This window comes from Eucalyptus grandis, chromosome 1 (assembly GCF_016545825.1).
Source record: "Eucalyptus grandis isolate ANBG69807.140 chromosome 1, ASM1654582v1, whole genome shotgun sequence".
Classification (NCBI taxonomy): domain Eukaryota; kingdom Viridiplantae; phylum Streptophyta; class Magnoliopsida; order Myrtales; family Myrtaceae; genus Eucalyptus; species Eucalyptus grandis.
Window position 1 is genome coordinate 44,822,308 of NC_052612.1, and position 15,540 is coordinate 44,837,847.

Below are 15,540 nucleotides of genomic sequence, written 5' to 3' on the forward strand. Positions count from 1 at the left end.
TTCAAATTAGTAAAGTAACAACTAGGCTTTTTGTTCGTCCAATGCCCATTGAGAAACGGTACCATTTGCTCATAAACCAAGCTTTTGCCTCTTATATAAGCAATAATCATTTGCTTCATTTGGCAGTATTACAGCGGTTCTTTTCTTTTGGCTAGACATCGGATTGGTAGAAGGACAGATGATCACCGGTTTGGGGTGGGTACTTTCTTTTCCTACAAGGAACCCAGGAGAGAATACGGAGTAAAATATGAGCTGTTTTCATTTAGAAATGATGAAAGACGGAAGAATGCCTAGCTAGCGGTTGATGGTTCATCAATTGCTAGTCGAAGAATGAAACTTTGAGCAGCCTCCGTCATGCAATTAGACTTCAACTTCAATTCTGCTACCATCATGCTTTTGGAAGTCATCCAATTGTCACCCCTTTTCAATGCACGTCCGAGTATCATGAAATGAAACCATCGATCCATTTATTTGTACCAATTGCTAAACAAGACGTAGCCATGATGGGCTAGGGGGAACAATACAATCGACGACATTGTTCCCCTAACTGCTCGGTGTAAATTTTAGTTAGCGTGAGGAACATAGAGGTGCTTCCCGAATTTCCCGTTGATCAACAAACAACAAGGGAATGCTTGCTTTTGTATCTAAACAGCAACAAGGACCTACAATTTTCAATTGCTGGCTCTCCTTGTAGATTTTCTGAACGACTTGTCTCAGGATCTTGCAGACTACTTCTCAACGGAGAAGCTGAGACACCCTCAGCAGCAAGCTGTCTTTGTTTCACTGGACGATTGTATTTTTTGCATTTCCAAATATTACCTCCCTCTCCCAGAACCACTCCATTTGTGTATCAACAATGCCGTAAACTAGCACCACTTCAAGCCAGATAATAAGACAGAAGAGACATCATTCTGGAATATCCTGCGACGACACTTAGTGTTGATTCTCAAATTCAATAGGAGGTATGCGACTGAACAAGGAGGGTTAACAAGACTCAGACGGATACAAAATCAGCTAAACTCGCGAGCAGGCACTCCTGCATGCTGAACTCGAAGAGGATAACCACCTGGCTCCTGCATCTGAAACTCCAAGAGGGCAAGCTTATGTTAATTTGCCATATTGGTATATCTTCACATGTCAAACCCTTAATCCACCAAGGCTAGCTACAGTCTGGTCTCATCCCTTTAGCAATGACATCGTCTCCTTTTGAGTTTTGAAACATCATGAATCAGCCCCGAGCGTTTAAACTTAAGAGTAACAGCATGGATTAGTGAACAGAATCAGAACACATACTAAAGCCTTGACTTCCACCATGGAGTGGACACAGGTAAACAGTTGAAGGATGACAACCTGTAAAATTGAATACAAGCAAGGCTCATATATGCTCAGCAAGAGAAGAAAGGAGTACAATTCACATAGCCAAGGAGAAATCTCATCACATAATCTTCTACTCATATTGAAAGATATTGGAGCTCGTCATTTCAAATTGTTATTAAAAAAAAAAAAAAAAGATTGTTGATTCAAGTGAAGCCAGAATGGCACAAGGATTTTTAATATAAGAGGCTGTGAAGAGAATAAAGAAGGAAAGAAAACAAAAGGAGAGATTACAGATAAGTAGCATCCACGATCAATATGATGACTCAAAGAAATCCTGCAAGAGAGACCTCCTGAGAAATCAAAAAACTACAAAGACTCTCAGGGAAGTGACGGACTCTCCACCCTTACATACGTGTATCAACCAGATTTTTCTCTGTGCTGCCAGAGAGAAGCCTAAAGAATTGGAAGTTGAGTGAAATATAGAACGATCAAAAGATTGCATTAAGGATCATCTGTTTCCGTTGGAAACACAAAAATGGTTCGCTACTTATCATAGACATCCTTCCCCAGACCTTCAAAAAATACAGTTCTGTTTTCTATTCAGGTAACATGGAAGTAAAAAGATACATCCGCCACAAGATTGCAAGTTATCCAGTCATACCTGTAGATGAGCAGCAAGTATTTCTGAAGGACATCCTGGCTCAAAATGGCAAGTATGGATTTGTACTAAATAGTTATTTATCTTAATGGGATCATGAGGTCATTTTAACGAGAGGCAACAGTTTGATGACAAAAGCATTATACTGCGGATGACCATTTTGGTCATCAATCATATATCCCAGTCGACTGGCTGCAAAAACCAGCAAGTCTCTTATAGGACATTTAGCAGTAAAACACGCAGAAACAGAGAGCAAGGCAAGTTGGTTGCTCCGTAAAACTAGGCATTCAAGTACAATTAGGCAATTGAAACAAATTGACAGCATTAATTTCATTTGCACATGAAGTTCTCTGCAATTGTTATGTCGCAAACACTGGTTCCACCTCCTCATCCACATCTCGTGATTCCCTCCATAAACAATAAAAACATCCCCACTAAAAGCAATACAAATGAAATAACGAATGAATCAAGCAAGTTACAGGCAGAAAGAAGCACATAGCATATTGACAAGATTAACAAATATATCATCAGAATACAACTGCTTGCTCCACCTGTTGCGCACTTATTTTGCAAAAAACTAAAAATATGTTCTTCACAGCTACCTCAATATCCATAATGCCAAAATATTTGTACTATATATCTCAAATTATCTCAAATCTCCATGACCAAAAGAAAAATAGGGAAATAAACAAGGTATTTATTCTCATCGTCACTCATGGTAATAAGGATTGAATTGAAACAAAGACACATCATAAACTCACAAACACAAAGAAAAAGAGGGGATAGTTATAAATCCCTCACATTATGCAAGAAGATTGATCTGCATAAAAATATAATTATCTTTTGACAATTTTGCAAGACTAATGAACCAACCAAGAAGGAAGATGTGATCAAAGCATGGACACATGGCAAAGAGTTACTCATGAGCAAAATATTTGTACTATATATCTCAAATTATCTCCAATCTCCATGACCAAAAGAAAAATAGGGAATAAACAAGGTATTTAGTCTTATCATTACTCATGGTAATAAGGATTGAATTGAAATAAAGACATGTCATAAGCACAGAGAAAAAGAAGGGATAGTCATAAATCTCTCACATTATGCAAGAAGAATGATCTGCATAAAAATGTAATTATCTTTCGAATTTTGCAAGACTAACGAACCAACCAAGAAGCACGATGTGATCAAAGCAAGGACACATGGCAAAGAGTTAGAATATACTCTCCAAGAATCTGCTTGTAGATAATAATATAGTTTCTTTGGCTATCCACCGTGAATGAAGCATTAATAAAACCATGACTGCATGTAAAACGTGCTTATTTAGACAGAGCTTAACCCTGGTTCAGTTTGACATCAATGAAGATCCCTCGCAAGGATAAAATCTCCATTCTAACTAAAATAAGGTGTGAGGACATAGTCTTTTTAGCATGCAGGAATTTGCTCTAAAGTTAAACAGATTCTTGACAACTAAGTATTCAATGCAGTTTGTCGGTTATTCATGTGTTAGGTCCTCTAGACGGTTATTGGAATGTTGGGTCCATGGGATCGCGCCATATCCGGCAGCCACAAACCTTGTCGTTTCCTTTATTTCATGCAAGAAACAATATCGCATCCGCCAACATAACAGTAGGATTATAAAAGGAAAGACGTTACCATCATTTATGCAACGTGATCAACAACAAAATCTTTCATGAGGCCATGATGAGATCATTCAAATTATTCCCAACCATATGCTTCTAAAGATCGATCTGGTTCATGGAAGTGTGCACCAAGTTGAATAGATGCAACATCATTCCTTCTTTTACATATAAAATAAAGCAAAGAAAGCAAAGGGTACTGCTAGATTAAATCATGTCATCTGGAAATACTAAAAAATTAATCACCAGGAAATCACGATCAACATGCTGAAGGGCAACATTAGTAAAGAACACTACACAGAAATAGGATGACATGTTTTAATTATGTCTTCAGAAGATGTTATAAAACTAGTCTCAGCAATAAAATCATGCATCTTTGAAGCAATGATAAGTCAGTGAACTCAACAACAACTAGCAGAAGATCCGGGCATATCAAAAGTATTGTTACTAGCACAACCTTGATCACTGAAGGGAAATCATCTGTCACTGTCATTCATTCCACCAATCAAAACCAATTTCATACCAAAGCGATTACTTACATAAGTAAAACCAGAACGTTGGCAAACATGCCTTAATTGATGACAAAAGCATCTTGATATCGTCTCATTCAAGATTATCACAGCAAGCACTCCTCATCGACCACAGTGCTCAGTCAAATAGGGGGACTAAAAAATAAATGGGAAGTTTCACAATGTTCAGCTGCTTCATCACAAGCACGTGATGAGAGGGCAAAAAGAGAAATCAGTTCCACTCAATGGAGTCTAGTGGCTTATTTAAATCTTGGACTTCTTTTTTTTTTCCCCAAAAAGCAACATATGCCCAACGTTTAGGTATCATATCTTAATCATTCCATCTGCTGAACTCATTTGAACAATCAAGTTTAGCCACAACCCCAGATACATGAATGCAAAGAGAAAGAGTGAGTCCAAGCAAATCAGCACAAACATCCATGGAGCTCCCAAACGTAAAGCATCTTACCCATCAAAAAGAAATGATCGTAAAGCATCTGTGCTAAGCGTTACGCGCAGAATCCGGCAAGAAAAGAGCTAAAGTACAAAACTTTGCAACCGAATGATAAAAGGGTCAAATTGCAGGCTCGTAAATTAGGGGTTTTTTCATAGCTCGAGATCAAAGTCCGCCGGAGCTCCGTCGCTGGACGATGAATCGCGGCGGCGGAGCATGAATCGATCAAAACCCACGTCTCGTTCTCAATCTTTAGACACAGAGAAACCCTCTTATCGGCTGTCATCGTTCGCACGCCACCAAAGGAGAATCACAACCCTGACAGACGACACACTCGAATTCTTCTGAAGCAAGAACTCGATGACGAGGAAAAAGAACCGAAAACAAAAGAGAGAGAGGAAGGAAAAACAACCCAGACCGCCTCTTTTTGGAAAAAAGACAACTTCTCAAGCAGGACAACGGTCAAGTGTACTTTCATTTTCCTCCTGAAATGGAACATAGGCTCAAAGCTGTGTAAAAAGTAAATCGGCTCGTCTGTCCGAATTGTGATTCTCCTCTAATGAAACGTGAGAACGATGTTAGTCGATACATGGATTGTTTCTGTAGCTAGGAAAGAGATCGAGACGAGAGTGATCACCTGCACATCTTGAGAGAGAGAGGAAGAGGAGTGCTGTCTCCATGAATGAGTTTATGATGTCAGTTAGGTAACCAAAATTGAAAAAACACAGCTTTTCACAAGAATTGTCGGTACTTATATATCTCCATCCAAAGGAAAAGACAAAAAGGTTTTAAATTTATCTCGTTAGAACCAGTGAGCTGGACTCTATATAATTTTATACGTATTTATCATTGTTTTTGTAATAGTATATATCACATAAGATGTGAACCTTAATTCAAGCAAATGATTCAAAGTCGAAAAGACCCAAAGGACGGTTTGTATTTATATATCTATGAGTTCAATGTATCGAGTTCTATATATTTTTATACATAATTTTTGCCTTTTCAATACAAGAGAGTGTTGTAATGGAATAAACCGACCCATCAAGTATTGTACTAATCAATAAATTGCATTTCGAACGTAAAACCAAGTGAGTGATCCAAATTGAAAGGACACTACTTTTCTAAGAATCGTTGATTCATGTATATCCAAGTAAAGAAAAGACAATAGACTTGGACTTTTTACTGGAGCAAGTGGGTTAGGCTCTATGTTTTGTACATATTTTTTGCTTTTTAAATTCAAGGAAGTTGCCTAACTGAATAAATTAGCCTATCAAATACTCTACTTATCGATAATCGCGTTGCCCCATATAAGGTTCGAACCTTGATGAGTGATTCAAAATTGGGACTTTGCTCAAATATGAACCAAACTTGCAACATATACTAAGATAGCCGAAGGAAATAGGGGGCCGAAACCCCGGCCCAGCCCGCTTAGCATGGACTGATTTTTCAAGCCCGGATATGCTTATGACAGCCGTGAGGGATTTGCGTGCTAATACATCATAGTAAACAACAATTTTCTCATAAGCTTGAGGTGTGAAAAGAGAAAAAAGACCTTTTGCTATCAAGGTATCAAGTATATCTCTCAAGAAAAAGCTTGCAGGCATGAATCATATGTCAGAAATTCCATTATTGAGGCGACATTTAAATCATCAAATGCAAGTTTGGCATAATCATATTCCAATACTTTGATTTTCCATCCAAAGTAATCTTAACACTGCTTTCAGTACACCGCAACCCCACCACGTTTCTAGCTCTAATTTTCTATGTTAAGAAACAAAAGATCATCCTGACATGCAAACGCGTTGAGCCTGTTCGGCAATCGACGTTCATGATATGATGCCGTCGATGCCGATTTACTAATCCATTCACACTAGGGTATTATTACTATTATTATTATTACTAACGAACTTAGTCTGAATATTATCAATGTAGATCTCATCAAGAGCAATGGGGCGAAACGGTGCCAATGTACTCGGGATCAATGTTGTTGCAAGAAGCTGTTGCTGATCCACCTCCGGTCTTTTGCATGTCGATATTCTGCAGAACTATGCCCTTGCAGGGAACGCTCTGGCTACAGTTGAACTCGATCGCCACATCCGAGGCACTCGTCCCCTTTATGTTCTGGTACATCACGTTCCTCACTTCAACAGCCGATCTCTGCAGAGATCAATTCTTATCATCTTCACCCAAAAGATCAAGTAACTTAAAGAATTTACGAGGGCAGTTTATAACTAGCTCGACTTTCCATTTTATCGCATGGGGCGATCAATTTCTTTTACCTGTTGCTCGCATGGCTCATCCTGGTCACAGTAGTTTTGGTCTATTATGATGGGGTTGCTCACATCATGCATCTCTATGTTCTGGAATTTTATGTTGCTAGCACTTCCGGACCCTCCCTGAGAAAATTATCCAGAAAGAAAGAGAGGATAGGTAACTGCAAAAAGCCGTAAAATACAGCATTTCTGCATAAATTAAGCAAGAAATTGTTTACCTGCCATGTCTTGATCCTGACTCCATTGGTGGTTCCAGAAAAGTTGGCTCTATTCACTGTTACTCCTGAAACATGAGCCTCTGAGTTTCCAGACCCTAAACTTCCAATGCTAGGGTTGATCCCCCAAACACAGATCACAAGACCAAAGGTCAGTAATTTAGCTGAGAGAAAGCTGAAGAAACTAGTGGGGAAAAAGAAAGAAGATGAGCTCTTTATATTGGCAAAATTCACTTCGAATTTTACCTGATTCCGTGACCTGGTCCACAGGTTATGTCCATAGCCTGAACATTTTGCGATCCATCCACAATTGAGATGCAATCATCACCTTGAATGTGCAGAATAGATGGGACAGTGACACTAGAGTCATTTTTCGGATCCTAAACGGAAGGTTTTCTCGGCGATGGGATAGAAGTTTTAGAAGGGCCATCTGGAAATTACCTGTTCCAATGATGGAGCTAGAAATTTGGATGTTCTGAGTACCGGTGACATGAATCCCGTCCGTGTTTGGACTGCTACCTGGTGCGATCACTTGCAGATCGGCGGCTTGGACGTCGCTACACTTGTCGAACGAAACATGAATTTGTTGCGCATTTTGAATCTTCAAATTCCGTGTTATCAGGTTCTCACAGTTGTAGAAAGTGAGAGCCTAGCAAAACGAGCAATAACTGCTTAAGTTGATGGCACGATGATGGAGAAAATTATCAAAAAAACTCCTATACTTATCGCATTTGTGCCAATTCGGTGTCAAATAATTTGACTAATTTTGTCATAAACCTTTTGATAATTTATCAAATCATTTCAGTCAATTTTTAGTAAAAATCGTTAACATGGATGTCGACCATCTTACATAACATAGCCAGCATTACTTTTTACCAATATATATATATGTATGTATATATAAAAAAAAAAAAAAACAATTATAATAAATATTGAACTTACTATTTTTTTTTTTATTTTGCTTTCTTTTTCATTGTTGGGTGAGGATCACCGACGACCCTCACTGATTGCAGGTGAGGACTTTTCAAGCCCCGCTAGCCGCATGCAAGGGTGCAAGGGCTCGAAGGCACTTGCCAGATTTAGGTTAGGGCCGCCTGTTGACCGGGGGGAGGCGGCCTTCACCAAAATCTAGGGAGGCACTTTGCGCCCTCGCCACAACCGATAAGGGTCTTTGGGGACCCTCGCCAACCATAAATAAATAAAAAATTATAAAAATTATACACATTAGTGTCGGCCATGTCATGGAGGACACTCAAAGGCATCCACATCGGCAATTACTAGCTAAAATTGGCCGAAATGATTCAATTGACAAATTATCAAAAAATTTATAATCGAATTGATATAAATGTAATAGGTTTAGGTCTTTTTTGATAATTTCTCTCACGATGATGTGAAGAATCTTAGAGTATGCATTATATGTCGTGACATATATTGGTGGAGCATTTGAGCGAAATAAACTTGATTCACATAAAAATGACCAGCTTGTTTGCATGATCAACGTGATATTTTACATCGCATGGCAAATAAATTTCATCGAAAGAGATTGTATTTCTATCATTATTCAATCAAACCCCTTCCCGATAATTAATGACTATGCATTCAAATTGCCTTTCCACGATGAAAAATCAAGATAGGTCATCTGATTAACGATGGACAACAAGCCTTAATAACTCATTTCTTCAGCGATGGGCACTCATTATTTCAGCTCCACGTTTAACTTCTGACTCAAAGTTTAAAAACAGAGAAATTTAAGGCAATTTTGGGCGCAAAGAGTAGATTATAATAAGGTTAAATTCAATTAATCGCCCGTTTTTTCAAGTATACTTGTGCCAATCTTCTCTTTCTTGTAATACAAGAACTAAAGGTCTCATTAAATAAGTTGGGCAACTTTCGAATATTTGGGACAAGAGAAACACTATTGCCCCAATTCGTCGTTTGCATATACAAGAAACGCTAAATGTCGAAAAAGGAAACCTATGTAAGGAACTTTTATTAAATGGGGCGACAAACCCTAATCGGCGGTTTAGACAAAAAAAAAATATCAGCTCTTTTTAAAAAAATAACCGTTTGAAATGCTAGAAAATTTAAACTCGAATGTACCTATCCCTCCCCAGAGCTATACATGCACGGAGAGAGAGAGAGAGATTGATAAATAGTAACTTACGGTCGGTGCGTCCTTGCAAGGCTGCAAATAAAAAACAAAAACCGACAATAGTCAGATATAAAATTTTAGAAGAGTTTGGTGGAGTCTGTAATAATTTGCAACGTTGATGCAATGTGCTTACGAGAGCTTTATTGATTTTGCATGAGTTTTGCCACCAGATGAGCCCATTGCCATCAAAGGTTCCGCCGCCTTGGACGACCAAGTTCTGAACCCCATCAAACATGATCCAATGTCTCCGGTCTCCATCAAAGGCGGACCGATCGCCTGACGCTTTTATAATCCCGTTAATCTGCGTGTACAAGCACGTAATAGATATACAAAGTCATATCGATGATCTTCGATCTTCGCATATACACTGTATGCATGCTTGCATGCTTATGTTGTAAGCTGTACCGTAGCCATTGATCTCATGGCTGCACATTATCTTCTTGATCATTTACCTGAAAAGTGATGTTGTCTCGGCAAGGACCTGAGAAGGTGATTGGGCCTAGGAGGTAGTTCTTCTCGGGCACCACAAGAACAGCTCCTGTAGCTGAACACGCCTCTTCCCATGCCTTCTGAAACGCCTGAACATCGTCGTGGCTTCCGTCCCCCCGAGCTCCAAAGTCATTGACGTCGAAAGTCGTGGCAGGAGCTGACAACAATAAGCTCCTACGAGCTCGGAAAGGAAGATGAATCCGTGGGTCCTCTAGTAGATGCCTGCAACTGGAGCTGAAGAAGAGACAGAAAACACTTATGATCAGTGCATGGATGTGTACGACTGGTGTTTTGGAGTCCATGGTTTCTCCTGAGCTTGGGATAGCGACAGAAAGATGACAATCGAAGAGGGTCCCTCTTCTTGTGTTTTGGAAATGATGTAGGGCGGTGAAGGCTAAGGCAAGGCAGTGATCAGAGATTCTGTATTTATAGAGATTCGTAGATAGAAAGAAGGTTGGGTATTAGCATGACGCTTGAGGGTATGGGAGACAAAACCAAAGGGATTAGGATTGGGTACGTCAGATTGGTAAGAAAGCATCTTGGTTTTGAATACATCAATCCTTAACTTTAGAAAATCTAGCTATAAATATTATTAGGCGTTCTTACTTCAAATGATAGGGAAATTGTCCAAAAAGCTATAAACTTTTTATAAGGTTGTTAATTCAATCATAAACTTTTCAATTTATCTACTATAGTCTAAATCTTTTGGCAATTTTTCAATACAATTCATATGACCAATTTAGGTAGAAAATTACTATTGTGTCGGTCAAATCAGTTCAGTTGTCCTTCATGGAATGGCTGCTAGTTGATATGGACAATCTAAAATGAATCAACGTTGTTTTGCACTTTAAAAAAAGAAAAAAATTGAGGAGGTAAGGAAAAAAAGAAAAAAAACAATGGAGATAAATTGCAAAACAACTTTGTTTCGTTTAAAACTATCTCTACGCCATGCCATATAAAATGGTTGATGCTAATTGGGCCGCCAAGTCAACCATTTCTAGTCTAAATTGGTTAGATGTACTGTAATGGAAAATTGACAAAAAGTTTAGGACTACATTGATCAAATTAAAAAATTTATGACTAAATTGACGATCATACAATAAGTTTAAGTTATTTTTGGCTAATTTTTCCGACATCATGTTCATAGAACATATTTGACAAGAACGACTTAGGGTTGCAAAGTTTAATTAATTACCACAGCCGTATATAAATTTTAGTATCCAAACATTATTTGGAAAATAGCATGAGAGGACTTGTCGTTGATATCACATGGCATCACGTCGGGAGGGCTTGCGGTTCGGTTTGAAGGGCCTCAGCTTTCTCATGTCCATATTTAAATAGAAACCAATTCAATTAAATAATCAACCAAATATCAACCAATAAATTTACTTTTTATCTTTGAATTGTCATAAATAGAAAAGAAATGAAAAAAAAATTCCAATTCATTGGTTGCAGTATCTCTATTTCAAATCATGAATCAATAAATAAACAAATTTTTGTGCATGGTTTGCTTGATTGTTTTTCCAATTTCACCGAATCTACCTGGATTTTTAAGTAGAGTGAATTTCGACAAACAAACATAAAATTCAGTGGTCATTCATTCAAATGGCACATCTAGTGAAAAGATCATTTTTATACGATTGATTTAAAAAGTCATGTTGTAAATTGGAAGTGAGTTCTTAAATAGAGAAACCATAGTCAACATCCAATAAAAATCCGTCACGTCACTTTATAAATCAATTTCGCCAAACAATTTCGAAAAATCTAGTGATTTTCTTTATCCAATCGTCAGGTTCCCTTCTCCTTCCCTTATATCAACGCATGACGCCAATGACCAAGATAGCTTGAGAGACCAAAAGTACATTATGTGGTCGTGCGCGATAGCCCTCGCATCATATTCTAAATCGAGAAACTACATTAGCAGCAAGCCAACCAGACAACCTGATCGATTTTCCAGATACAGATATACGTCCGAGTGCAGAGCAATCTCCATCACGAACGTACACCATCGAGCAGTCCTAGTAAACCCACCCCCTAAAACGCTTGCATCAGACGACAAAGTTGCCGTCCATATTTCGGTGAAGTTAGGGCAATCATGATAGACCAAATCCCTAGTGCTTGAAGATAAAAATACCCAAAAGTTCCTCATTTGAGAAAATTGTCCAAAAAATTTAAAACCTATAATGATTATGTAAATTCAATTCAAAACCATTCAATAGTATCAATTGAATTATAAATATTTTCATGTTTTACCAATTGAATTTATCCAACCAATTTTGACCCAAAATCTCTAACATGAACATCAACCATTTTACGTGGTACGGCCCGCATTAACATGGATAAATTTTAATTTTTTTTTAATTTTTAATTTTTTTCTTTCTTATATTTTCCTTCTTCTTTTTTTCTCTATTCCTTTTCCTTTTCTGTTCCTTTCTTTTTTTTCTTTTTCCCTAGTTCCTTTTACCGGGCCTCATCGATGAGGCCCAACAAAGGTCATCGGCCTCAGGCAATGAACACCCGAGCCTAGGTTGGCAAAGGCCGACACATAACATGGATACAAAAGAGTTTGGTGATAATGAAATCGATTGCGTTTGACAAACGGGATAAAATTCGAGATAGGATATGATTTATCCTATTCTAAGTTTGGTGCTTACTCAAGACAGGATAAAGTCAGGTATAAGGGGATGGGAGAGGTGGAATAAAAGTGAATAAGATTTCTAATGTCCATAATAGAAAAGTTATTTTTCTCGAATAATAAACTTATTAAATTGACAAAAATGAAATTATATTTCAATATAAATAATATTTGAATTATAATTTAAGAAATTAAAAATTAAAAATAATAATTTATTTTTAATTAATCTTATTTTAATTTATATATTCAAATTTAATTCTATCTTATAATAAACAGTCAATCTATAAATTAAATATTTATATTTATTATATATTTTAGGTAATTTTGTATTTTAGGTATGTTAGTATAGTTTACTATTTGATAAAATTTTATTAAAGAATAATGAAAGGGGAAAAAGAAATAATAAATAATAATATAAAAGATGAAAAATAATATAAAAAAAATTAAGGAATAGTGTTACGAGAGATTTTCACCATCTCCGTTTATAAATATTTAGGTTCATTTATAATGATATGCCATTTATATAAAAAAAAATGTACATAATATGATGTGAATATATCCAACTTTAATATCATGCGATTCACCAAACAAATGGACGGGATATAAAAAAATCCTAGGATTTCATATCCTATTCTATCCAGTCGTATTCCGATTAGAAATTCAGACGACCAAACATAGCCTAAAAGGGTTATAAATAAATTGACCAGATCGAAAGGATTTAACATTGAATTAGCATTCGCATGATAGGTTTATAACTTTTTTGATAATTTTCTCTGCTTAAAACTCACGTCATCAAATGACTCTTAACTCATTTGAGTCTGGCGATGATGAAATCGGGTGCCAAAATTCCTTGTGATGTCAAGATGGGGGGAAGGGGAAGAGTTTAAGACGGACGAAAAAGAGATTTTAGCTTTGCGTGATTGACATTCCACATGTGGATGGATAGATGGCCACGCCGACGCCACGTGCGTCGGTTGACGACGGGATACTTACAATGTTTTGTGAGGCCAGGGCGTGTCCCGAACCATTAAATGTCAATGAGTGGACGGTGTGTTCATTTGGGGAGGGATGGGGCAACTGGCCAAGATTTGACCCGAAAGAAAGATGATTTTTCGGGCCTTTCATCATGATCTTCGGGTCGCTGTTTCGGGTATGGAAGTTGCAAGAAAAACGAGCCTTAAAATGCTTTGATTGATTAGGACGGTCGTGATCTCCATTAACCGCGCAATTTGGGAGGCAGTAGGCAGGCATGCTTGTTAGGATTTTCTGATGATGATGATGATGATGATGCAAGTGAGATGGACATACGGCCGTGCTTTTTGATTCCTTGATTTATCCATTCGATTGGGATATATCGTGTTATAAGATTGGGGTATGCCTGAAATCGTTGGAACACCCGATTAATCCCGAGTGATCATCCTAAAGTATAATCCGGCGCTCCACATATTGGGTTATTACAAAAGTATTCACATGGTACGTTTCAACAATAATAATCTAAGACAGTCCAAATGCTTATAACATCCATTATAATAGGGGACATGTTTTCCTAGAGCCATGTACAATCACAACTCTGATCAACGGGAGAAAAATTATCAAAAAGTCTTAAATTTATTATAATTATGTCAATTCAATTTTAAAATTTTCAATTGTATTAATTGAGTCCTAAATATTTTGATGATTTGCCGGTGTAATCCTTCCGGTTAATTTCGGTCAAAAATCACCGACGTGAAAATTGACAATATCTTGTAAAATGGTCTGTGCTAATATTGATAATTTTTATAATTTTTTATTATATTTTAATTTTTCTTTTCTCTTTTTTCTTTTCCTTTCTTTCTCTTCTTGTTTTCTCTACCAAGTCCGACAACGCTCGCCTGTCACAGATGAGAGTTGGCCGACCCTCACCAGTCATAGGGCAAGGGCCATGATCCTCACCCATGACTAGTAAGTGCTTCACCACTCTCACTCTCACTAATTTGGGCAAAGAAAATGCAGGAGTCTAAATCTTGTAACTATAATTATAATTAAATGTAGGATAACTAGTGTCTATGTTAGTGATCTCCGATTAAAATTGGCGAAAGGGATATATGGACAAATCATCAAAAGATTTAGAACTAAATTAGTAAAATTGAAAAGTTTATGACTAATTTGATACAAGTATAATAAATTTAAGATTTTTTTTTTTTTGTAATTTCCCCAATCATTAGATAACAAGAACAAACATCACACGTTTAGTTATGGTTAAGTTTTTTTTCTAGCCAAAAAAAAAAGTTATAATTAAATTTGGATTAATAATTGAATTGACCCATCAATTAGAAATATGATTAAAGGGAGTTTTCTCCGACAAGGAGTGGGAAGATATGGCGCTAATTTTACCAAGGAAGAGAAACACAATAGCCACTTTAAGCATTCACTGAGCTCTTAGGTTAATAATCAATTGGATCGTATCACAAGGCAAAATCTTGTGAAAATCAGTCTTAATTACGACTACTTGCCTTTTAGAAGGCAAAATCTTACATTACTTGCTTCTGACGCCCAGAGCAAGTTGAATGGTCGGCTTTCATGTGGAGGTCACCTAATTGAAAGGTTTTCCCTAACAAAGTCGTCTAAAGTTTAAATAATCAAAGCCAAGTTGCACCGTTTCAACAAAACTATAATGTTAATAATTAGCAATTAGTTTCTAAGGTTTCATTAAAGAGAGAGAAGGCCAATGGAAAGGCAAGTTTGGGTTTATTGTTGCTTTGGATGTCGGCTGTCTTGTGCCACCTCATAGGCAAAATAATAGTTTTGTAGGGGCCATAATAGCAATGTCATCTCTCCAAAGAATTAAACCCTTGATGGGTCTCGCCACTTTTAAAGGCTCCAAAGCATAGAAGTGATTACCAACTTTTTCTCAAATTAAATTAAGGATTAATTTATAGTTACCAACTTTTACATGAGTAAGTTCCCGACGCTTATTTAGGTTCCCAAATTACCAACCCATCCTACCTTCCTTACCATTGACAAGCTTTCTTAACCTTTCTTTTTAACGATTTGAGTTTACCAAACAAAAATATTACTACATTCGAGCACGGAAATTCTGCTCTTCGAGGACAAGCTGTTTTATCTTTGGTAGAACCAACGGGGAAAGACGGTTCATTCTCAAAAGGGTAAGAACCAGTTTTTGCTGATATCCTGATCTAGCAACTAAATCATATGGGC

At 37.2% G+C, this 15,540-nt stretch overlaps 1 protein-coding gene and 1 long non-coding RNA gene across 2 annotated transcripts; both read right to left on the reverse strand.

The window, feature by feature from the left end:
- Positions 1 to 445: 445 nt before the first annotated feature.
- Positions 446 to 5,284, reverse strand: LOC108960934. Its single transcript, XR_001988869.2, has 2 exons — positions 5,216 to 5,284; positions 446 to 5,134 (listed from the first exon to the last, which is right to left on the reverse strand). It is a non-coding gene; the product is annotated as an uncharacterized LOC108960934 (long non-coding RNA).
- A 1,232-nt stretch (positions 5,285 to 6,516) lies between these two features.
- LOC104414663 (polygalacturonase) lies at positions 6,517 to 10,009 on the reverse strand. Its single transcript, XM_010025821.2, has 8 exons — positions 9,671 to 10,009; positions 9,352 to 9,519; positions 9,231 to 9,251; positions 7,508 to 7,715; positions 7,313 to 7,394; positions 7,070 to 7,178; positions 6,858 to 6,974; positions 6,517 to 6,735 (listed from the first exon to the last, which is right to left on the reverse strand). Exons 1-8 carry the CDS (start codon positions 10,007 to 10,009, stop codon positions 6,517 to 6,519), a joined length of 1,263 nt encoding a protein of 420 aa, XP_010024123.2.
- Between the last annotated feature and the right edge of the window lie 5,531 nt (positions 10,010 to 15,540).

Bases quoted from the DNA above. Each gene is read 5' to 3' on its own strand.
- LOC104414663 (XM_010025821.2), bottom strand. From the start codon at position 10,009: ATGGACTCCAAAACACCAGTCGTACACATCCATGCACTGATCATAAGT. The intron at 9,520-9,670 runs GTAAATGATCAA...TTGTACACGCAG, and splicing joins GAGACAACATCACTTTTCAG to ATTAACGGGATTATAAAAGC. The intron at 9,252-9,351 runs GTAAGCACATTG...TTTTATTTGCAG, and splicing joins GCAAAATCAATAAAGCTCTC to CCTTGCAAGGACGCACCGAC.